The sequence below is a fragment of the Arvicola amphibius genome, chromosome 4 (assembly GCF_903992535.2).
Source record: "Arvicola amphibius chromosome 4, mArvAmp1.2, whole genome shotgun sequence".
Classification (NCBI taxonomy): Eukaryota; Metazoa; Chordata; class Mammalia; order Rodentia; family Cricetidae; genus Arvicola; species Arvicola amphibius.
The window spans coordinates 48,746,990-48,771,884 of NC_052050.1; the positions used below are offsets into that span (position 1 = coordinate 48,746,990).

General features: G+C 41.6%; 1 protein-coding gene across 8 annotated transcripts in view; it reads left to right on the forward strand.

Moving 5' to 3' along the window:
• Positions 1–24,895, forward strand: part of Kiaa0753 (KIAA0753 ortholog) — a 53,201-nt gene that overhangs the window by 18,189 nt on the left and 10,117 nt on the right. For 6 of the 8 annotated variants that reach the window (XM_038325173.1, XM_038325175.1, XM_038325176.1 and 3 more), the window contains 9 exons: positions 156–366; positions 9,257–9,486; positions 11,263–11,429; positions 13,093–13,212; positions 14,251–14,340; positions 14,566–14,655; positions 20,120–20,198; positions 21,166–21,258; positions 24,205–24,390. In XM_038325173.1, coding sequence (XP_038181101.1) covers positions 156–366; positions 9,257–9,486; positions 11,263–11,429; positions 13,093–13,212; positions 14,251–14,340; positions 14,566–14,655; positions 20,120–20,198; positions 21,166–21,258; positions 24,205–24,390 — 1,266 coding nt within the window. Of the gene's footprint in view, positions 1–155; positions 367–9,256; positions 9,487–11,262; positions 11,430–13,092; positions 13,213–14,250; positions 14,341–14,565; positions 14,656–20,119; positions 20,199–21,165; positions 21,259–24,204; positions 24,396–24,895 lie in introns of all 8 variants that reach the window. The other 2 variants (XR_005284972.1, XM_038325177.1) reach the window with 2 other exon arrangements.

Consider the following 24,895-nt stretch of genomic DNA (forward strand, 5'->3'; position numbering starts at 1 on the left):
AAATAATACTGATTTTAAATTAAGTGAAACACCTTGTTAACCACTAGAGATAGCCATTTAATGGCATGTCTCTTTGGAAGGTGTTATTTTCAATGTTATGACTAAAGTCTTACTTTAGTGAGATAAACTAAGAATAACAACTGTTTTCATGACAGGCTTTGGAGTCTCTCCTGGAAAAGAAACTGTCACCTAAAAAGGTAAAGAAATGTTTCACAGAAGTGCGGAGCAGATTCCCTATTGGTAGCCAAAGAATCTTAGAGAAAGGGCCAACTATACTGCCCAAGAATGAGAGGAGACCCTTGGTCACAAAGGAAACATTTCCACAGGAATCCAGTCGACCTTCTGTGGCAAAGAGGCTCCTTGATGGTATGTGTCTCAAAGTGTTACTCTGTGAGAGTGGATGCAACAGTTACTGGGGGAGGGGTATGGAGATGGGGGGGTGGGAGGAGGTGTTAGAATTTGTGGCTCTGTCCATGAGAACTGCCTTGCAGCTAGGATCAGGAAGTAGCAGCAAGTATATGTCCTAGGACTGGAGGCTGGAATATGCTGCCCCAGAAAACTGTGAGCAAGTCAGATCCCCTTTGCTCTATCATAGTGCCACACTGATTGTATTGTACTAACTGGTGTGTGTTGTGTATTTCTGGATCCTCATCCTAGGAAACGGATTGTTAGGTTGTGTGGTATGTGCATTTGAGCAGATGCTGCCAATTTACCCCTTAAAAGTAGGTATATGATCATGTTTTAATGAGCAGTATTTTATTTTATTTTTTAATTAAATTATATAATTTTACAAATTTTCACCTCCCCTCCTCCCATTTCCCTTCCCCTCCCTCCATCCCCCTTCCCCCAACCTCTCCAGTCAAAGGAGCCGTCAGGGTTCCCTGCTCTGTGGGAAATCCAAGTTCCTTCCCCATCCATCCAGGTCTAGGAAGGTGAGGATCCAAACAGACTAGGTTCCCACAAAGCCAGTACATACAGTAGAATCAAAACCCAGTGCCATTGTCCTTGGCTTCTCAGTCAGCCCTCCTTGTCAGCCACGTTCAGAGAGTCAGGTTTGATCACATGCTCCGTCAGTCCCAGTCCAGTTGGCCTTGGTGAGCTCCCATTAGATCAATCCCATTGTCTCGGTGGCGCACCCCTCACTGGAGAGGATGTGGAGTAAGGGGAACACTCATCCATTGCTGGTGGGAATGCAAACTTGTGCAACCACTTTGGAAATCAGTGTGGTGGTTTCTCAGGAAATTTGGGATCAACCTACCCCAGGATCCAGCAATACCACTCCTGGGAATATATCCAAGAGATGCCCTATCATACTACAAAAGCATTTGTTCAGCTATGTTCATAGCAGCATTATTTGTAATAGTCAGATCCTGGAAACAACCTAGATGCCCCTCAATGGAAGAATGGATAAAGAAAGAGTGGAATATGTACACATTAGAGTACTACTCAACAGTAAAAAACAATGACATCTTGAATTTTGCATGCAAATGGATGGAAATAGAAAACACTACCCTGAGTGAGGTAACTTAGACCCAAAAAGATTAATATGAACCTTCATCTGACGTAGGATGGAGATAGAGACAGAGACCCACATTGGTGCACCGGACTGAGCTCCCAAGGTCCAAATGAGGAGCAGAAGGAGGGAGAACATGAGCAAGGAAATGAGCAGTATTTTATATAAGAAGATCTGAATGTTTCCAGCTTCAGTGGGGAATTACCCCCCCCCCCCACACACACACCGAGAAAGGGTTTTCTGTGTAGTCTTGGCTGTCATGGAACTCACTCTGTAGACCAGGCATCTTACAGTTGCATGTTGTAGTTCTGTCCTCTTGAGGGCTGTTCATGGCTTCCTTACCAATGCTTATTTCTTCTGTGCTGATTTTCCCTTTTGTATTCTTTATCCCTCTCTTTGTTGAGTTCCACTTCTTTTACTTATGAATATAAAAGTTCTGTGGATAGTGTAGCTATCTATCTTACTCATATTTTAATACTTGACAACTGATTTTCCTTTATTATTGTTCAAAACTTCGCTGGTCATTGCTCACTCTGAGAAACTGAGAGTGAGCTTATTGTGTGTGGGAGTGCTGCTGGTGGTCATGTCAGCTTGTGGGGAAGAGGTGGCTGTGCAGTGTGATCACTTCTTACGGCCTTTTTTCTAGATCTTCAGTCCAGTGGAGAGGCCTTTATATAGGGGTTTATAAATTCCCTAGTTTTCACTGCTGTTGTGAATGACATTTTTTTTTTTGTTAATTAAGAAATTGGCTGTCATGACTTGAAGGGAAGCTCCTGGGTTTGTGCATTGGCCTCATATCTGGCAGTGCCTTGAAGTCTATTGTGACCCCGTGTCTTATTGGACCTGCACAGCTGGGGATTTCGGAAACTGCTTGCCTTGTTATAGTCTAGAGAGCAAGACTTTGCACATCAGGAAGATGCAGCATCTCTGAGTTACACAGCCAGCAGAGGGCATCCCCCAAGCCCTGAGGTAGAGCAATCCTGCCCATCTTGCTCAGTAGCCAGCCAGCCTTATAACTGAGGCTGACCTGTAACTTTGCAAACCTCGTGTCATAGGCCTCTTGGTGCTAGGATTACAGGTATGAACCACAATATCCTGCTAAGGAGGGGGCTGGAGAGATGGCTCAGCGGTTAAGAGCATTGCCTGCTCTTCCAAAGGTCCTGAGTTCAATTCCCAGCAACCACATGGTGGCTCACAACCATCTGTAATGGGCTCTGGTGCCCTCTTCTGGCCTGCAGGCATACACACAGACAGAATATTGTATACATAATAAATTAATAAATAAATATTTAAAAAAAATATCCTGCTAAGGGATGTGCATGGTAATTAATTGTAACATTTAAATTTTCCAATATTTAAAATTCCTAAGGACCCAATAGTGATGTGTGTTATAAGTTGATGCTTCAGATTTGATGAAATAAAGGTTTTGTTGCTTAATATTTTTGTTATTTTCCAGATAGTTGAGATAACCTATAAACATGGGTAAAACCAGTAAATTTTCCTTTCTAAAAAACAAGTTCTATTTTGGGGCTGGAGAGATGACTCCGTAGTTAAGAGCACTGGCTCCTTTTCCAAAGGACCCAGGTTCAATTCCTAGTACTCACATGACAGCTCACAACTGTCTATAAACTTCAGTTCTAGGAGATCTGACACCCTTATGCAGACAAACATGCAATACACCAGTGTACATAAAATGAAAATAAAATTTTAAAAGTTCTATAGTATTTATAATTATAGTTAGAGAGAAGGAAGGAGTGTTAGGTATATGTGTAGGTCAGAGGACAACTTTGAGGGATCAGTTCTCTTCATCTGTCATGGGTTCCAAGGATTGAACTCAGGTTGTCGGTTCACAGTAAGTCCTTTTTATCCTCTGAGCCATCTTCCTTGTCTTCATTTTTTAAACTGAAGTAGAACATATAGATAGAGAAGTGTACAAGGTGTCAGCTCACTGCTGACGTAATACCAGGAAAGAGACTGTATGTATTTTATGAACTGTCTGCATTAAGAACAGAGCGACTGTAACTCAGAAATGCCCTTCACCCCCTCCCTCTCACCCTGTCTCTTATATGTTTCTGATTCTTAAAAAGATCTCATTTTTGTCTTTAATTGTGTATGTACAGTGCCCATAGAGAAGTGAGCAGTGGACCCTTAGAGCTGGGGTGGTGGCCTGGTATGGGTGCTGAGTGAGCACATGCTCTTACCTTTTGAGCTATCTCTAGCACAGAAGTTAATTTTTTTTTTTTTTGAGACAGAATCTCACTGTAAAGACCGGCTTGTCTTGAACTCACAGAGATCCACCTGCCTCTGCTCCCTGAGTGTTGGGATTAAAGGTGTTCACCACCACTCTAGGCTATTATTGCTGGTTTTTTGAACACTGTCACAGATCTCCATATTTAACCTTAGATTTACTGAGAGTAATGGCATATTGAATTTCCTTTGACCTTCTTTTGTGTTTTTCATTTGCCAAAATTTTGTTTGTTTTCCCTCATTGTAATTTAGTACGTCAGCATTTTTCTTTTCTTGAAAGCAGAAACTTCTGTGAGTGTCTCACCTCTATTGGTGTGTTTGTTGATCTTCTGTGGACCCTGAACAGCGTAGTGTTCTTCCTGTAGCCTCAGTGGAGCACTAAGTGATGACCGAGGAGCCGTTAACATTGAGTGTGTGTGGAGGGGCTCTGTAGTTCTGCTCAGTTCTGACAGGTGGAGTAGAGCCTGGTCCCACAGGTGGAAGGCTCAGTTCCAGAAGACTGCTTCACTTGAGATGCCAGTTGCAAGTCTTGGGTTGTAACCTGCAGCTCTAAATCTAGGCTTGCTGGGATTGCTCACTGAACTCTCATTACCAAGGATGCTACAACCAGATACAAGTGAATAGCGGATGGGAGATACCTAAGGCCAGGAATGTGGGAAGGGGAACACGACCTCCAGATGGTGTTATATGGATATGTGTATATATCAATCCCAAAGCTCCCGGAAGCCCATGGGGTAAGAGCTTTCATCACATAGGCATGCTTGATTATAACTCGAGTCCTGCCTCCTATATTCTACCCTTCCTTGAGTATGGGGGCTGGAATAAATAAACCTGCCCTAGAGCCAGAGTAGGAAGCTGGGCTTTGCACTCACTCTCTTTGTGACCTTGAGCAAATGCTCCATTTATTTCCTCACCTGAAGAATCTTAGGAAACCTGTTCTGTCTGCATGGTGGGACTCATGGTATTGTACCAAACATAACACATGGTAACAGCCACATTGTCACCTTTGCTGTGGAGTGAAGCTTGCCTGTAGGTAGCCGGTTTGCAGGTTTCATGCATCTGTTCCTGGAGAGCAATTGGTAATCTTTAGTATTATTTTTCTTGTTCTTATGAGCTTTCAGAAGGTCATGTTTTTCTTTTTGTTTTAGATACTCCTTCCTCTTCCTAATTCTTCATTCTAATTTCCTGGATTCCTCCTCCCTACCCTGTACCTCTAAAATGTCACAGGGAGCCCCAAGGGAGGGAAACTGCCTCTGTGTCATTTGGTATTTATGATTGGGCCTGATTAGATCAACTACCTTGTGATTTAAGTAATTGTCGGCTGGTGCGGTTCTTAGAGGCTGTGACTACTGACTGCATTAGTATACTCTGTGAGGATGTAAGGAGTTGGAAGGCTGGTGGCGGCCTCTGCTGGCAGCAGTGTCTTCAGACTCAGCTCCCCGGGAATTTATGCTGCATTTGCCGTCTGATTGATGCCATTCATAACTGAAAAGGTGTCAGAACCTAGCAGCCAGCGTTGCCTCAATAGATGTAATCTTGGAAGTTACTAAGCTGCAGCCTAGCAGTCAATCTTGGCATTCTTCTGCTCTGGTTTATATTCCTTTTGAGATCATCTGAGGAAAGCAGTGGTTGGGGGAGTCCAGATCCTGACTTACTGCTGCTAAGGAAGAATTTAAATAAAGCTTTCCTTTGGCTCTTAAATATTCTAAACAGAAAGGAATGAAAATAATAAATACCGTGTATTTACTATGCAGTTTTAAATATTTTAGTCTGTAATTTTTTTTTCAAAAATCATGACAAGTTCTGTTAAAGTCCCTTAAATATTTTCCTCATACCGTTAGGATCCTGTCCTGTTTTTATGTCTGAGCTTCTCATGTGTGTGTCCATAATATATTGCTTTACATGTGTATCATACATGTATGTATCAGCCTATAGTGTACTTCTCCCTTATTTAAATTAGTAGACTTGTTCATATTAATAGGTGAAATCTATTTTTTCCCAATTCAAATCCCAGGCCTTACATATTAGGAAAGTTCAGAGAATTCTAACTTTCTTAACTTTTTTGTGGGTTTCCCTTGTATAAATAAACCATAGATAATTTTTCATCTCTTTAGACTTATTAATGAGCACTTGGGTTGTTCCCAATTTCTGTCATAGATCTGTGTATGTGATATAAGATCTCCCTGTGTTGACAGGATGGCCCGGAACTCCTGAGTAGCTGAGAGCGTACACAGATGCCACGATGCCACTATGCTGGCTGCTTCTGCTTTTAGAAACAGTGACAGGGTGAATTTAAAGCCCGTGCCTCTCCCCTTTGTGTTTACGTACGCGAGTTCCCTGGGCCGAGTGTGCCTGTGTTGCAGCTGCTGCACTGCAAATCTTCAGCCTTACTAGGGCGTTGATTGATCCATCAGTCAAACCACCCTCAGAGGAGTTAACCGGTTGACTCCTGTGCTAGTTAGTGGCTTCTGGTTCCCTCACTGCTCATTTATGTTTTTATCATATTCGCATTTTCCCAGTCTAATGGCTGTCAATGCTAGCTTATGGCTCAGTTTTCCTGATTACTAAATGAAGTTTGTCATTTTTTTCATGTTTTTATTGGCCACTTGTTTTTTTGCATAAATTGTAGTTTCTATACTTTTTAACATTTCTCTGTTGAACTGCTTATTTTCTTTATAGACTTGTAAAATTCTTTATATCATTGGAGTATTGATCCCATGGTAATTATATGTATTTCAGGGATCTCTTTCCAGATTTGACTGATTTGTTATAGTGACTTTTGATCAAAAGCTGTAGTTCAGTGTAAATAAGCCCTAATAAGGCAACATCATACTTGAGTTTAGGAAAGTCTTTTCCTGATGATGTGATGATATATTCTCAGAGAATGAAAAACCACTTCCTTTAGGACTGTGATGCTGTGACCCTTTAATACAGCTCCTCATGTTGTGGTGCCCCTAGTCATAAAATTGTTTTGTTGTACTTAATAACTGTAATTTTGCTACTGTTATGAATCCTAATATAAATATCTGATATTCAGGGTATTTGATATGTGTCCCTCGCGCCCCCCCCCCCCCCCAGGGAAGGTTGAGAACCACTGCTTTAGGATTTCATGCTTTTGTGAGCTAAGTGCTGCTGTTCAGCTGCCTGGATTCTACTCTGATATTGTAGCCCTGGCTGACTTGGGACTTGCTGTGTTGTCCTGACTCACCTCAAACTCAAAGAGATCCGCCTGCCTTTGCCTCCTGAGTGCTGGGAATAAAGGTGTGTGCCACCGCACCCAACTGGATCTGTCTGCTTAGACACACACATACACACATTATACTTTGATATAAATTTGAAATTATAGATCTCTTAGTGGAGAATTGACATCTTTACAATGTTCAGTCTGTAAATAAAAACTTGATTCAGATTTTCATTCGTATCAATTCAACAGCCAGGTACATAGCCCAACACTGCAAAAATAAATAAAATAAAAGCTTTAAAATGTTTTCTGTGAAATTCCTATGAGCTTCTCGTTAGGTTTCCTCCTCATTTTCTTGGTGTTTTTTTATTTGTGTGTCTGTGTTTGCTGTTGCTTGTCCCAGGACTGGAAGCCAGGGCCTCACTCATGCTGACGCTCTGGCACTGAGCCATCACCCAGCCCCACCTCAGTCTTTGTTAATGTTAATGGGATATTGTTCCTATTACGTTTCCTGAGTAGTTATTCTGTGACTTTTGTATGTTGCTCTTACGTATAGAAACTTGACTGAGAAGTCTCATTATTAAGAGTTAATCTGTATTCCAATTTTCCTGAATTGTCTATATAAATCTTTCTCTCATTTTTCAAAAAAGGTTTATTTTCTTTTTTACTGCAATGGGATACCATGTGTGCAGAATACACTTCATACTATATTCTGTATCAAATTAGCTTTCAAAGATGTTGAGTAGGAAAATAAATTCTTAAGTGTTTTCATTTTTAAAAGTTTTTAATCTGAGGAAGAGAGATGGCATAGTGGTTAAGAGCACTAGCTGCTCTTCCAGAGGACCTGGGTTTGGTTCCCAGCACCTATATGGTGACTCACAGCTGTCTTTAACTCCAGTTCCAGATCTGAGGGTACCAGGCATACATATGATGCATGCACAGACTTATTTGTAAGTAAAACATTCATCCACATAAAAGAAATAAATCTACAAAAGTAAAATAAGGTGTTTTATCATTCATTGTGTGTGTATTTGTACACCTTCACATGCAGTGTTTATGGAGTTTACAAAGTAGCATTGGAAGCCCTGGAACTGAGAGGTTATGCATGATTGGGAACCACTGTGTGGCTGCTGGGAACTGAACCCAAGTTCTGTACTGAGCCATCCCTGGCTCCAGTATTTCCATTTTAGAAATACAGTGTCTTAGTTAAGGTTACTATTGCTGGGATTGAAACACCATGACCAAAGCAACTTGGGGAGCAACTTTCTCATAGTTCCACTTAACAGTTCATCATCAAAAGCAGTAAGGGTAAGAACTCACACGGGGCAAAAATCTGGAGGCAGGAGCTGATACAGAGGCCAGGGAGAGGTGCTGCTTACTGGTTTGCTCATCATGGCTTGCTCAGCCTGCTTTCTTATAGAACCCAGGCCCACCAGCCTAGGAATAGCACCACCCACAATGGGCTGGACTGTCTCTCATTAATCACTAATTAAGAAATACCCTACAGCTGGACCTTTTGAAGATATTTTCTTTCAATTGAGGTTTCCTCCTTTTGAATGACTCTAGTTTGTGTCAAGTTAAATCTAGTCAGCACAGACAATTTGGCAACCCAGTGAAAATGTGATTACAATCAGCAGGAAGCCAGTTTGGGGAGTATCTTATAGTCAAGAGACCCTTGAGAGGCCAACCTAGGTAGGAACAAGACATATTGCAGAATTAGGACCATAGATAAGAACTGGAAATCAGTAAATATGGGTCCTGACATTGAGGGGGCTCCAGACATGGTGCTTGGGCATTGGTAATTTCAACTTTGGTGGTACTGGTAAGGGAGGCAGCCAATTGCTGTAGGATAATGATCTTGTACACTGTAAAGATTTGTTACTTGTATTAGTTTAATAAAATGCTGATTGACCAGTAGCCAGGCAGGAAGTATAGGCAGAGTGACCAGACTAAGAAAATTCTGGGAAAGGCAGAGAATCAGTCGTCAGCCAGATGCAGAGGAAGCAAGATGAGAATGCTTTACAGAAAAAAGGTACCAAACCATGTGGCTAAACAGAGACAAGAATTATGGGTTAGTTTAAGTTGTAAGAGCTAGTTAGTAATAAGCCTGAACTAATAGGCAAACAGTTTTAATATAAGCCTCTGTGTGTTTCTTTGGAACTGAACAGCTGCAGGACCAGGCAGGATAAAAACTTCTGTCTATAGCTGGTGTGGCAGCAGAGCTCCCTGCTTTTCACAGAGCTAGGCTGGAGGTGACAGCCTCTGTGTTACCTGTCATTCTGCTTGTGTGGCTAAGTAGAACTTCTCCTCTGTAGATGTCTGTCAGCCTGATGTGGAGCTTCCAGTGACTCAAAGGCTGGAGAGTGAACTTGGTGTGGTAGACGAGGACACTCTTCCAGAAGCCCCTTTTATATCGGACCATGGTTCAGGCATCAAGGATGAAACACTAACTCCAGCAAAAACACAAGCAGTGAGAATGAAGACTGCAGTGGAGCGTGTGCCATTTAGGAAGAAAGACACTTCGGAGTCAGCCAGACTACAGCAGGTATGAAGCCTTTCCTTTCCTGTGACCCATTTATGTGCATCTGATGTTTTCCAAGGCCCTACAAGCTACTACAGGGTAGGACCAGCATTTGTTTGGGGGCAGATGGATGCCTCAACCCTGGGTCCAGCAGTCTAAGTTGGCTTACTTAAGTCCAGGTTTTGCTTTTTATTTTAACAAAAGCCAGTTTGTAATGGTAGTATAGGATATAGCATTCCATCCTTCCCTAATTCAGGAAGATCCTAATTAATTCAATACCATCTTAATTAGGAAGCTTGTCTTAAAATTCAATATTTGAAATGCGAGAGTTGAGAGGATTTAAGATTCTGTTATGAGCAGTCAGTGGGGATGCTGTTCCACTGATGGCTCAGTGGTTTTAAGTGGTACTTGCTGCCTTTCTAGAAGACCCACATGGTGGGTAAGTGCTTTTTAGTATGGCTTTGGGAACTAGCTGGGTAGTTAGAGCGTGTGGCCCAAAACTACCTTTTATTTTAGACTTCTGTCTAAAACTTTCTTACAGGTCTGATGCCTCAGTCGTTAGCACTGATTGCTCTTCCAGACCTAGGTTTGATTCCAAGGAGTCACATGGTAGCTCACAACCATCTGTAACTCCAGTTCCAGGATATCTAAGTGTCCTCTTCTTGTCTCCATAGGCACCAGGCATGTAAATATAGTACACCGATATACATGCAGGCAAAACATCCATACACATACAATTAATTAACTAATAAAAAATTTCAACAGCAACAACAAAAAGCTTTCTTATGGTCCTGCAGTGGAAAACTGGCCAGATGAGCACCTCTGGTCCGAGTGCACTTACTGCTGTGACTGCCATTCAAGTAGTACTATCCAGAGGCTTCTGCAACAAGCCTGGGTATTATCACATGACCTTGGAAAAGGAAATTTGGCAGTTTACTAGTGTTGTAGTTTCCTTTCTCTTGCTGTGGACAAAACATCAAATTGGGAGGAAAGGGTTTTTGTTATTGTTTTGTGTGTGTGTGTGTGTGTGTGTGTGTGTGTGTCGTAGTTCAAGGTAGGAAAGTGAAGGCAGGAACTGAAGCAGAGAGGAATCCTTTTTACTGACTTGCTCCTCATGAATTCCTCAGCCTACTTCGTTATACAACCTATATGCCTAGAGTGGTACTACCTACAGCAAATTGGCTTTTTCACATCACTCATTAATCAAGAAAATGCCCCACAGACTTGCCCCCAAGCCAGTCTGGTGTAGGTACTTTCTCATTTGAAGTTCCCCCTTTGCAGAGAATTAAAACACTAATCAACACAGCCAGTAACCAACAGGTCATGGATTGGGATCAAGTCTTTATTTCTTCCCAGATAAACTTGTAATGAGGTCACTGGGAAGTCCGGAGTGAGTCTACTTGGAGGTTCTTCTCAGCCTCATGCCTGATGGTATTTGAAATTGTGTGGTTCATTGTGGTTAGGCAAAGGTTCAGAAGGTTAAATATTTTAGCCAAGAATATTTTACAATTTACCTATAAACAAAAATGGACTTTTAAAAGAGGAGATTTAATTAAGGAAAAAGATAACTATTTCATACATTTAAATGTGGAAAATGGAAAAGCCAAGGATTCCAGACCCACCCTTGCCCAGTTTTAGTTCAGTATTATCTCTATGCTTCCCACGTTTCCCTCAGAGTGCTTTCTGTTAGCTTGTAGAATGAATGCAAAGAGGCACATGGAATTTCCTGGGGATCAGAGGTTGAAGCTGGAGTGTCCTTAATACTTGTTTGTCTTTGTAATGCATGTGCTCTTTTTATAGGGACTCCACGCGCCTGAAAGAAATCAACCAAACCAACCTTATGGCAAAAGCAGGTTACAGCAGACAACAGTGTCATCCAGATTAAAAATGAACCGACAGCCTGTGAAAGACCGCAGGGCTCCTTGGATACCTCCGAACCCCACGTCTCCACCAGCCTCTCCGAAATGGTATGCAAGAATTCAAAGATTGAGTTCCCATGGCTTTATTTTTCTTCCACAGATGACATACATTTAAAACAAATAATAATAGGCTTCATTCTTCCCCTTGGGCAAAAATGCTTATTTGGGTGAGTAATACATGAGTTTTTTGTCTAGAAGCCTGTTGGTTCCTTTTTGTACCTGTCCATGGAGTACCTCAATGCCCAGTGGGTATGTGTCATTGTAGGAAGGATTGTGACTGTCGTCTGCTCCGTGAATAGATTGTGCTTACCTGAGGCTGGGCATTGTATCTCTCTTATGTCTTAACGTCCAATGCCTACACATAATAGGGACTCACTTAATCTCGGCTGAGTGAATATTTTTAAATAATTTAATTCCAAGTCAAGATAGCTGTGAACTCTGAGCTCATCCATGTTCCCTGATTCTGCTAACATTACTGTTTTGTTACCTACACTCATATCAGGACAACAGTGTGGATTTACTTTCCACAGGGATAGAGAGGAGTTACTGTTCTCAGTGGGAGCAGGGTCCAGTTTGAAGTAGGCTCACGGGAGCATGGTGGCTAAGATAAAGGGGAGCTTGTTTGTGGGTTTGGGTATCCTTGACGGCACAGTGGAAAAAGCTAGAAGGTCTAGCAGTGCTAAAGAGGAAGCAAACAGCGGGGACTCCTTATGTGCATGCGTGGTGTGACTCCATGGTAATGTGTATCCCTTAGCCTTGAGGAAAAGGAAGAGGACCAGAAGCTTCTGTTCACTGCAACACAGAACTGGGTCCTTCTGACCTGACTGTGTGGGGCTTTTTGTTGTTGGTGGTTTTGTTTAACAGCCCTGGCTGTCCTGGAACTTGCTCTGTAGACCAGGCTAGCCTTGAACTCAAAGAAATCCACGTGCCTCTGCCGCCTGAGTACTGGGATTAAAGGCGTGTGTCACCATCGCCTGGCTGATTGTGTGTTTTTGTTTGTTGTTGTTTGCTTTCATGAGTTTGTTCTGATTTCTTTGTTTTATACATGTCAATACAGGTTGAAGTCTGCACTGCTAAACAAGTACACAGTATACTAGTTTCTAGACCAGCAGTTCTCAACCTATGGGTCTCTACCCCTTTGGGGGTCAAATAACCCTTTCTACAGGAGTCACATATCAGTTATTCTGCATACCAGATATTTACATTGTAATTTTTAACAGTAGCAAAATTACAGTTATGAAGTAGCAATGAAACTGATTTTAGGGTTGGGGTCACCACAGCATGAAGAACTGTATTAAAGGGTTGCAACTTTAGGAAGGTTGGGAACCACTGCTCTAGACAGTATGATGGTGGGGGAGACATGGGGCAGATAAGACTTCCTAGATCACAGTGCTGTGTGAAACCTAACACAGACATTTAGAGGACTTGGGATATTATTAGGAACTCGTATATTTAAAGCATATTTTGTTGAAGTATATTCTTTATTCTATGACAGTTTTCTTTAATTAAAATAATGACTGCTTCTTTGAGGCAACAGGATCTTCTCCCTTTGACATTGGGCATGAGAGCTAGAGGACCTTTCCCCGTCACATTTGTTCTGCCATCAGGTGCCAGGCACTGAGCTGTAGATCAGCATTGCCATGGTGCTCTTAGGATGAGTCACAAGAAGTGGACGAATGATTGCCAATGACATGCTTTCCATTTGGTGTAGTGCTGCGTGGCTAAAGGTGAGGTCCAGTCCCAGAGATGCTGCAAAGGAACAATCTCTCCAGCAAGAGGATGCCCACGAGGAAAGTCAGCTGGGAGGTGCTGCCGAGCAAAAAGCAACCAGGTTTGTAATATATATATATATATGACTCTGAAGCAAAGCCCTTCTTGTCTTTTCTGTATCTCAAGATGATTATTTAAAATCAGATTGCTAAACTTTTCTATTACACTCTCCAGCTTACCACAGGCCCACCGCTCTTTTATTCTTTCTTATTTCATTCATTCGAAACTTCTATGTGTGTCATTTGCCAATTTGTAAATGGCACAGTTGTGTGCTATATGCACGTTTTAAAAAAAGAGCAAATAAGTCAGTGGAAAATACATGAAATTAGCTGTGATTTAAGACAGGACATGGTATGCACCCTAAGATCTGGGCAAGTTCAGAACATGGAGTGTTTACCTCTTGCTATAGAGAATGAAGTTTCATGCAGGGAGGTAGGAACTAAACCAGGACTTACACGGGCAGGAATAAATGTGAGGGGTTTAATGAGAATGTTCCAAGGGAAGACAGCAGGGAAAACAGCTTGCTCTGCATTTGTTTGGCAGAAATTACCCTGGCAGTTATGGGAAAGCAAAAATGGAAATGGGTATTAGGGCTGGGGGGTAGCTCAGGAGTACAGCACGGCTCCAGTGTGTGTGAAGTGCACTATACTCCAGTATCGCTCTGTCTTTGGCCCTGAAAAACAGAATGGGCCATTTGATAATTTGGTGATAATCACATATCCTAAAGCAGAAGAATCAAAGCTCTTTGACATACACATGCAATAAAATTGTTTAGAGTTAACTTTCCCCTTTTGTTTTGTTTGGTTTTATTATACCTTCCCTGGGGTCTATTTGTTAGACGAGTGGACCATGCTGAGAACAGTGATGGTGGCTTTCTTGTCGGCAGCCTCTTGTGTGTGTACCAATTGGATATGACTGTCCTTTTGTAGGAATGTACTGTGGACGCTTTCATGGGTATACGGAGGATACATTACTATTTGAATCCTTTCATGGAGCCAGGATTGGTGCTGGGCTGCGGGAGGGAGCTCATTTCTGCTCTGTTTCTGTGGTTATGATACCCTGTGGCATTGAGGCATGGTTACCTTGACTCTTCTGTTAGGCTTCCTTGGCCAGATGCTGAGTCTTCCAAAAGATTGAAGGAACTAGAAGACTTGGAAGCCAAAAAAGTAGAAAGGATGCAAAAACAGAGGTAAATATTTGTTTCTGAGGTAAACAAGAAGGCAGCTTGTTCTGCATCATCTCACTCCTTTGACAGTGAGTCAGGATTGGTGACGTCAGCCATACTTCTGCTTACTGGCTTGCTGCCTCCTGAAGACTGGAAAGCTACCTGTGAAGCCTGTGGGAGCGCCAAAGAGAGAAGCCCAGGAAGCCCTGACTCTACTTTAAAGAGAGTTGTGCCTTTACCTCCCTCTAGGCTTGAGTGGCTTGAGGCTGAGACTTCTCGAAGAACCAAAGAGCTGGATGAACTGAAAGCTGAAGAAATGGATAGACTTCAAAAATTAAGGTATAGTTCGCCACTGGGGAGTGAGAGGGTATGTGTTTCTAGCTGATTGATTCTTATAGTTTGAACAGCTATCCTGGGCTTTCTTGACCTTACCTCATTCAAGATGAGTAACTGAATGAAGACGGCAGAGGGTGAGTGGGTGTGCATGGTGAGTGTGAACCATGAGTGTGTAGATGCTTTGTTTCTCATGTTAGTCTGAATGTGGTCTCAGGTTTTCAGGGGAGCTTGCTTCCCCTCATTCATCCCCTAAGAGTGCTGCCACATAACAGGCAGTGAAGAAATATGTTTACCATGTAATGGGGCTGATGCCACTGCCACAGCTGGCTGACTTTTCCAGCTCTAGAAATCATCACTCTGTAGTCAAATGAACAAAGCACTGATTGAAACATCTGTACATTTTATCACTGTTCGTGATGGCATTTGGTCCCAGTTCAGGGCTGCGGTTCTTTCCTTAGAGGCCAAGGTGACTAAAGTTAAGATTTCAGTTATACAATCACAGAATCTTAGGATTTGAAGGACACCCCCCCCCACACACACACACACATAACTGATATTTCCAGACTTCTGCTGTCTCTAAAAAGTGGCCAGCATGTGTATACATACCTCTGTGATGGGGTGATCACAGCAGTTGGAGGGAATCTGCCTTACTCATCTCTATTATAAGGCTGATCTGATTGTCTTTAACTCCTATCCACTTGACTTTTCACATCTCATTTATTCCTTCATATGTATTTTTTTCTGAAAAAGTAAATATAGCATACACATAGAAAAACACACTAAATTCACAGTTATGGTTCAGAATATTATAAATGAGCACCTGTGCATTGCCTCTCAAATCAGGTAATACTGTTGTGGAAGCTATACCTCCTTCCCCTAGAGATAGATACCTACTGTCCTGATTGCTGAATTAATCTTTTCATTACCCTTGTTCACAAATCTACTACTGATGTATGCGTTTCTGTCAACAACCTTAATTTTGGAAATAGAAGTACCAATTTAGCAGAGTATAGGAAGGGCAGTTTGCTAGTGCTAGAGGAAGACTCGGGAGACTTGGTTGCAGGATCTGGGTCATAACCTGACATTGAGCTGTCCTCAACAGTATTCCAGAGCCCCATCCCAGGAATCAGAGAGCAAGAGCATGACTGAGCCATGGCAGACAAGACAGGGTTAACCGCCTGGTGAACCAGCTCCACTAAACTTCTGGAAACCTTGTCTGGAGAGTGAGCTGCCTTGTTTTGCTCTGCTTTCTCAGCTCCTCTGGGCAGCCTGTGGGGGTGAGGTGAGGACCCTCAGCACATAGGTCCTATAGATAAGCTTCATCAGCATCAGGAAAGACTAGACCAGCGTCTAGGCTAGACTTGCTTCATGGATTTCCTTGTCATGTCCTCTTGCTGTTTGTGTGCTTGTTTCAATGAAACACAGCCTAATTTAGCTTCTTTTAATTGCAATTTTATAACTCTATTTGATACTGCAGATAGTTTTCATTCACATTGATTGTCTATAGGTTTTTTGGGGGGATGCATGGGTAATGGTTTGGTTCTTAATGTTTTTGTTTGTTTTATTTTGTTTTGTTTTTTTGTCTGCAGGGTTTAAAATGTGGTGACTCCACATCCTTAATTTCTGGACAAATGCATGCAGATATAATAGGAACATTCATTTGACTCAGACAATTTTGTTGAGCCTGCTATTAGTATGCACATCTGGAGTTCCTGCCTCCTTTATGGCAGATTTCAGATTTTTCTGATTGTCCAGCCAGCACACTTTCTAAAGCCCACCCTGTGGGTACCGTTGTGAATGTTGATGTATTCTTAGCTCACCACAGTCTTAGTTACTTTTCTGTTGCTGTAATAAAACACCATGAACAAGGCAACTTATGAAAGAAAGCTTCTAATTGGTTTACAGTTTTCAAAAATTAGAAATGATGGCATGGCAGCATGAAGGAATGTCTAAGAACTCACATCTTGTTCCACAAGTAGGAGACAGATACATACACACACACACACACACACACACACACACACACACACACTTAAACCGGCTTTGATAACTTCAAAGCCCTTACCCAGTGACACACCTCCTGCAACAAGGTCAACACCTCCTAATCCTTCCCAAACAAAACAGTTCCACCAACTGGGGACCAAGTGTTCAAACGTGTGCCTATGGAGACCCTTCTCATTCAACCAAAACAGCCACCTCAGTGAGGGCAAAATGTCCCTCTTCACCTCCTGCAGAAGCCATTACTCCAGGTCCTCTAATTTAGCTTCTTTGAGAGAGTGAGCTAGGCAAGGTGGTGTATTCCTGTGATCCCAGCACTTGGAAGACTGAAGCAGGAAGATTGCCATGAGGCCAACCCATTTTACAGTAGCTTGACCTTGTCTCAAAATAATAATAATAACAATAGTAATAACAACAACAACAATTATTAATTAGAGGGAAAGCAGTCCTTTTTCCAGACATTTCAAATTTAAAAATGTCTTTTCTATGCTTATATTTGCTAATTTTGCATACTTACTCATTATTAGTCTTATAGAATTTTTATTTGGAAATTATTTTAATGGAAAATTTGTTAATATTAAACTTTTATTATTAGGTAATTATACATTCACACAATGTTGTAATAATATAGAAGAATCTTGGGAAATCATTTCTCGCTACTACTGTAACATCTTAAACTGTTGACTACATATAACCAGGATGTAGATATTTATTGACATAGTGAGGGTACATGTGATTAGCAAGCATTGCCACAGCCAGGAACATGCCCATCACTACAACATCCCCCATGTTGCCTTTTATAGCCACACATACTTCTTTACTGCCCCCAGCTACCTTTTGGCTCAGAAAGTATGGCAGCTGCTAATCTGCTTTCTCTTTTTATAATTTTGTTTCAAGATTGTTATTCTACAGTGTATAACTTTCTGGAATTGGCTCTTTAAATATTTGTTTATTCCAATGGGAGAGGAGTATTGTATCATTGTGTACATAGTGTACATATGGACATCAGAGGCCAACTTGCAGAAGTCAGTTCTTATTCGATTATGGGGATCAAACTCTGATCATCAAGCTTGACAGCAAATGACTTTAGCCTCTGAGCCATCGCACCTACCGTAGAACTGGCCTTTTTTCCTGAAATAATTCTCTGGAGAGTCATTCTCGTTACTCCATGTATTGTTTGTTCATTCTTTTTGTTGGTGAGTTGGGTTTCATGGTGACCACTCATCTTAGTAAACAGCTGAGGGAATCTGGGTTGTCATTAGTATGGCATCATTATGACTAAAGATGGTATAAGCATGCATGTATTGTGTGATGTGTTTTTATTTTACTGCTGTAAGTTCCCAGAGTGATTTTGCTGGGTTGTATGCTTTTTCTTCTTTTTTTCAAAGCTTAAAAATAAAAGTTTTTATTGTATTTTTTAAAATTTTTTTCCCATGGTATTTACTGAGCTCTACATTTTTCTCTGCTCCCCTCCCTGCCTCTCCTCTCCCCGCTTCAATCCTCCCCCAAGGTCCCCATGCTCCCAATTTACTCAGGAGATCTTGTCTTTTTCTACTTTCTACTTCCCATGTAGATTATATCTATGTAAGTTTCTCTTAGTGTTCTCATTGTTGTCTAAGTTCTTTGGGATTGTGGTTTGTAGGCTGGCTTTCTTTGCTTTATGTTTAAAAAATGTAAAATTATTACATGAGTGAGTACATGTAATAATTGTCTTTCTCTGTCTGGGTTACCTCACTCAAAATAATGTTTTCTAGTTTCATCTATTTTCCTGCAAAATTCAAGCTGTTGTTATTTTTTCCTGCTGTGTAGTACTCCATTGTATACCTTTTTTCCCCTCCATTCTTCGACCGAGGGGCATTTAGGTTGTTTCCAGGTTCTGGCTATGACAAACAATGCTGCTATAAACATAGTTGAGCACATGTCCTTGTGGCACGATTGAGCATCCTTTGAATATAGACCCAAAAGTGGTATTATTGGGTCTTGAGGAAGGGTTTCCTAATTTTCTGAGAAATTGCCACACTGACATCCAAACGGGTTGTACCAGCTTGCATTCCCAGCAATGCAGGAGTGTTCCCTTTTCCCCACAACCTCTCCAGCATAAGTTGTCATCCGTGTTTTTGATCTTGGCCATTCTTACAGGTGTTAGATCGAATCTCAGAGTTGTTTTGATTTGCATTTCTCTGATGACTAGGGATGTTGAACATTTCCTTAAGTGTCTTTCAGCCATTTTAGATTCCTCTGTTGAGAGTTCTCTGTTTAGGTCTGTACTCCATTTTTTTATTGGATTATGTGATCTTTTGGTGTCCAGTTTCTTGAGTTCTTTGTATATTTTGGAGATCAGACCTCTGTCTGATGTGGGGTTGGTGAAGATCTATTTCCATTCTGTAGGCTTGTTGTTTTGTCTTGTTGACCGTGTCCTTTGCTTTACAGAAGCTTTTCAGTTTCAGGAGGTCCCACTTTTAATTGTTTCTCCCAGTGTCTGTGCTGCTGGGGTTCTATTTAGGAAGTGGTTCCCTGTGCCAATGTGTTCAAGTGTACTTCCTACTTTCTTTTCTATAAGGTTCAGTGTGGCTGACTTTATGTTGAGGTCTTTGATCCATCTGAATTTGAGTTTTGTGCATGGTGATAGATATGGGTCTCTTTTCATTTTTCTACATGTTGATATCCAGTTATGCCAGCACCACTTGTTAAATATGCTTTCTTTTTTCCATTTGATATTTTTTACTTCTTTATCAAATATCAGGTGTTCAAAGATGTGTGGATTGATATCCGGGTCTTCCATTCGGTTACATTGGTCCTCCTGTCTATTCTTATGCCAGTACCAGACTATTTTCAGTACTGTATGTAGCTCTGTAGTAGAGTTTGAAGTCAGGGATTGTGATGCCTCTAGAAGTTCTTTTATTGTACAGGATAATTTTGGCTATCCTGGGTTTTTTGCTTTTCCAAATGAAGTTGAATACCGTTCTTTCGAGGTCTTTGAAGAATTTTGCTGGGATTTTGATAGGCATTGTATGCTTCTTGTATGTTTTGGTTTCTGTCTTAGTCACTGTGAAGTCTATTGCTGTGAAGAGACACCATGACCAATGTAACTCTTATAAAAGAAAATATTTAACTAGGGGCTTGCTTACAGTTTCAAAGGCTTAGTCGCTTATTATCATGGCAGAGAGCATGGTGGTAGGCAGGTGTGGTGTGGGAGATGTAGCTGAGAGCCACATGCTGATCTGTAAGCAGGGTGGGGAGGGAAGAAGGGAGGCAGAGAGAGTGGGGAGAGGGGTAGGATTTTGGTCTAACTCAGAGCAATTGAATTCAAATCTGCCTTTCACAAGACCCCAGGGGATGCATGCAGTCATTGTGGTTGGAAGGGCACTGTGGTTTGTCATCACTTGGTTCGCCTTCACCTTGAGGAGTTAGAAAAATGTGCATAATAGGGCATTCTGGCTTCTGAATTTTCAACTTTACTTCTAAACAGTGTTTCTGCCACCCAGTTAGCAGACAAGGTAGAAGCTACAGTTCTGGAGCGGTTGAAGCCCCTCTTGATCAAGGCCCAGGTAACTGATTCATCTCATTTCCTTGCCTTTGGCAGTTCCGAAGTGAAAGGAGTTTGTTACTTAGGTCACACTGACCCTTTTTCAGAGGGCTGTCTCTTCAATGATGGGAACCTGCAGTACAGAACAGGGTTTCACTGCTAGGGCCCTTCACAGCCTCCAGAGCACCACACATATGTCCTCTGTGTGGATTGGGGGGAGGGAGGCGACAAGAGGGTATAGCAAGGGAAAGAGAAGCAAGCACTGTTTTTGAGAAGGGTGACATTTTAACTTGGGGAAGGAGTTTAGAGTGAATTTTCCATTCTTTCCTATTCAATCTATTGATAATGATGGTGTTTACTTAATCATCCCCTGGATGCTGGTCTCTGTGACCTTGGTAACTTAGAATTATTGGCTATTTTACAGTAGGAGAGGGGGATTTGGTACACTTCTCTGTACAAACTAGAAGTTTCTCAAAGATGAAGCGACTTACAGCATACCATGATTTCATGTCACCCTTCTGTAAGCAGTAGGGATTCAATAGTGACACCTTGATGGACCTATCCTGGAAATAGAAGCCATGCTGTTTTCAGGCTTCTAGATGAGGTCATATTAGAATATTATGATCTTAGTTGGCTGAATGGCATTCTGAGTCTAAGAAGTTGTAGGATTATTGACCTCAGAGGGCTCCTAGAGATGGAGTTGTGCAGTGCCCTCATTTGACTCCTGCAAGAAAATACAGCACAGGCAGGTTGAATGACTTGCAAAGTAGCACATAGCTACTCTGGCAGTGTTTACAAAGTTGAGTGGTTACTAACTGCCTGGAGCACCAAGGACAACACATGGCATTTGTTTTCTCGAGGACCAAATGCTCTAATTACTGCCAAAAGCATATTATAGCTGAATTGTTCCACATAGGTTATTCTGCAACATGACTTATTCCGAGTTATAAATTGTTATAATCTGTGAATGCATTTGTCCATTTTAATAGAGAGTTAATTCTTCTGTGGAAGCTAATAGTCATTTGAAGGACCGTCTGTCAACAAGCGCAGCAGCAGCAGCAGCATCCCAGCCTGCAGAACAGGTGTGTGGTGTTGGGATTCTAGTCTTATTACATGATAATGTCTCCAGTCAAAGGAAAATGATATGCAAATTACTTTGCAAACACTACATTATCCTACTCAAGGAGAGTGAAAATTCTTTCTCATATGTGACATGTTAACTCTTAGCGTGTATATGTAGTTCTGTGTCTGAAGGGGCCTTGCACAGTTCACAGACGTCTCTAGAGCCACAGGTTTTTGTTGGTGCACTTTTATCTCTCCCTTTAATGACAGAGCGTAGATAACTGTGCCCTGAATGTTGATGGCCTGAGGCAGAAAACTAGCTCTCTCATTTCTTTCTCATCCAGCCTACTTTGGCTCATTACTGGACTAATTTCCTTTCTTTTTAAAGCCTAATGTTTTTGTTAAGCAAGCAAGTTTTGAGTACCCAGTACATGACCATGGTCCAACAGAAAAGAAAGAAGGTCCAAGGAAAAAATGAAAGCATTTGAGGAAAATAAAAACCTCTTTTGTTGTTGTTCAGGTTAATCTTCCTCTGGAGGATTTGCTTTTAATGTTTAGAGGACTGTCCCTGTCTGCCTGGCCTTAGGGACTTTAGAGTAGAAGGTGTAAGTTGCATTCCTTTAGTCCTCTAAACGTTGAGAACAGGTACTTGCTCTTCCAGTTGCTCTGGACAGGTACCAGGCAGAGAGTATAAAGGAGTTAGAAGGAAGCAGGAGTGGCATTGCAGCAGTAGACCAATGGCCTTGGGAGCAAGAAGACTGTAGGTTAAGACTATTCAACCAATGTCACTATTGAGCAGGGTTTTAGCTGTATCTTCATTGTTGCCATTTTTTTGTGTTATTATTTTGTGTTGGAGTCCCATGTGAAGTCAAGCTACTAGGACAGGAACTAAACCATCATTGTCCATTATAGTCTCAGATGTGTCGACGGCTTGGTGGGTTTGTGCCGCTAAAAGCCCCTCTTAGACGCCCATTGAAGTAGTGGGCTAACACCTAACCTAGGAAAGCAGCTCTATAAAGCATTTCAATATGAAAGGAAAATAAAATGGATTACTAACAGTAAAGCAGACATATATAAATATTATGAGTAAAACAGGCTTTTATGTACAAATTAAATTATCTTTAATACAATTTTTTGAAAGATAAAATCCAGCTCTTGTTTAGAATTCTGGGTTGTTGGAAACATTCTCATTGCAAGGAGTTTTTCAGGCTATACATCAATAACCAGTGTTAAAAATAATCAGACAGCTAATGACTGCTGAGAGAGAGAGAATTAGTCTTTCCCGGGGATGAGCACCCTAACTGATAATCTGTCGAAGACCAGCTTCGACAAAACTCATTCCAGGGTAGGAGCATGAGGATTAAAATTATTAAGCAAAAGGAACAGAGAGATATAAGAGAAATAAGAGACAGAAACACAGTACAGCCTTGGGAGGGCCAGTCAGTAGATGTTGAATCTACTGTTTATTTTTTACATGATTACATATTTCTTTTTTTTAAAGATTTATTTATTTATTATGTATACAACATTCTGTCTCGATGTATGCCCGCACGCCAGAGGAGGGTGCCAGATCTCAGTGCAGATGGTTGTGAGCCACCATGTGGTTGCTGGGAATTGAACTCAGGACCTCCGGAAGAGCAGCCAGTGCTCTTAACCTCTGAGCCATCTCTCCAGCCCCCATGATTACATACTTCATCCCAAAGGGGAAGGGAGGAGGCAACAGACTTTATTGACATTATATAAGGAATAGACTTGAATTCTCTGATCTTTGGTCCAGGTGGAGCAGATCCACCTCTAACCCAAAATACTAAGTAGCCACACTCTAGGTCAGCATCTCTTGTTTGTAACTACACCTGTTGACAGCAACTTTGAGAGAGCAAAAATAAGCTCAAACTCTCAGACCTCCAGTCAAGGTGGAACAGGCTCATAACTCTGTGGGTCCTCACAATACAAAATGTTCAGTCCTGAAATCATATTCACATAAGCAACACTAAAAGTCTTCAGCAGGTTGTGTTTATATAAGTGTATGTGTGTAACAATAATAAAGAAATAAAGGCTAGCACTTTGAGAGAGAGTAAGAGGGGTGTGTGGGAGAGATTGGATGGAGAAAAGGGAAGGGGCAAGTTATGTAATTATATTTTAATGAAAATTTTTTTAAAAATTAAGAGTTTGAGGCCAGCCAGGTCTACAGAGTGAGTTCCAGATAGCCCGGACGGTACAGAGAAACCCTGTCTTGAAAAACAAAGAAGAGAAAGAAGACAAGCCCAGAGAGGCTGAGTAAACTTGTCCAGAGTTGAAGGGCAGAACCAGTTCTTACTCCCAGGAATGTCTCATTTTCTACCCAGAAGATAATAGTTTTTTTCTAAAATGCGGATCAGATTATAGACCTATATATTAGGATCAAGAAAAATAGTTAGGTGTGATGAGAGAAGCCTTTAATCCCAGCACTTGGTAGGGAGAGGCAGGAGGATCTTTGTGAGTTTGAGGCTGGCTTGGATCTATAAAGTGAGTTCCAGGACAGCCAGGGCTATGTAGAGACCCTGTCTCAAAAGGAGAGAGGGAGAGGGAGAGAGGGAGAGAGAGGGGAGGAGCGCATTGTAAAGTACTTTGTTCATTTAAAGCACACAAAGTCAGGAGAGAATGTTCTCTACCACCTAGAATGTGTGATGTATAAAATAGGGTACAGTTCCCTAAACATGGCCGAAGAGATGCGTGCTTTCCCAGTCAGCAAGGCAGGTGAAATGGTGGTTGTCAATAAGGCACTGCTTGGTCAGTGCAGTCACTTAAGCAGCTGAGAAGAATTGTGTTGGCTTGTGCTTTTGTTACGTGCTGACCGAGAAATTGTTCTGGCATAGGATCTCTGCCATTTGGATCACTGTGCTTTGCAGTTCTAATGACTAACAATAATCTTTAATTTTTTGGTCCTCTTTTATTACCTTTTTACCCTTTCTACCTTCATTTTGTAGGCTTCAGGTATCAGTTATGCGTCCAGAAATGTTCATCAGCTGGACGACTGTTTGGAAGATGCTGCTCATGAGCTAAGGGCCATGACTCAGGATAAGACCTTGGGGTTAGAAACTTCAGCCACATTGGGGAACAGAAAGGACAACCCCGATCTAGAGACCATGATGCTCCGGATGGAGGAAATGGAAGTAAGGTCTGGGCCTGCTGGTCTGTTTTGCCAGTGGGGGTTCACCTCTGCTCCTGGTCATGCTGCTGACACTCAGTATGACAGAGCCACAGGGTCCTACTTTTAAATCCAAGCTGTCTTTGCCAACTAAGTGTGCATTGGTTCAGTCACTTACCCTGTCTAATAAGTAGGTTTTTGAGAGTAGAAGAAGATATAAAGTATTTAGCATACATAATAAGTGGTCCATGCTGTTACCACTCTGTTAACAGAGACTTGTAATTCTAAAACCATAGATTCCAGGACTTGCTCCCACAGTTTGAGCCATTGGCTTTTGCATCCATAATTTATAGACACCATTCAGTTGCCTCTTCTACCTTTCTGTAGTGACCCTGTCAAACACAGATGTCCTTACCCTCTTTAATTTCGAAACTAGTACTTTTAGAATGACTCCCTTTTCTTACAAACTTTTAGACCTCAGATAGGAACCATCCCACTGGATTATTCAAGAACAGGAAACCAAAGTGCAG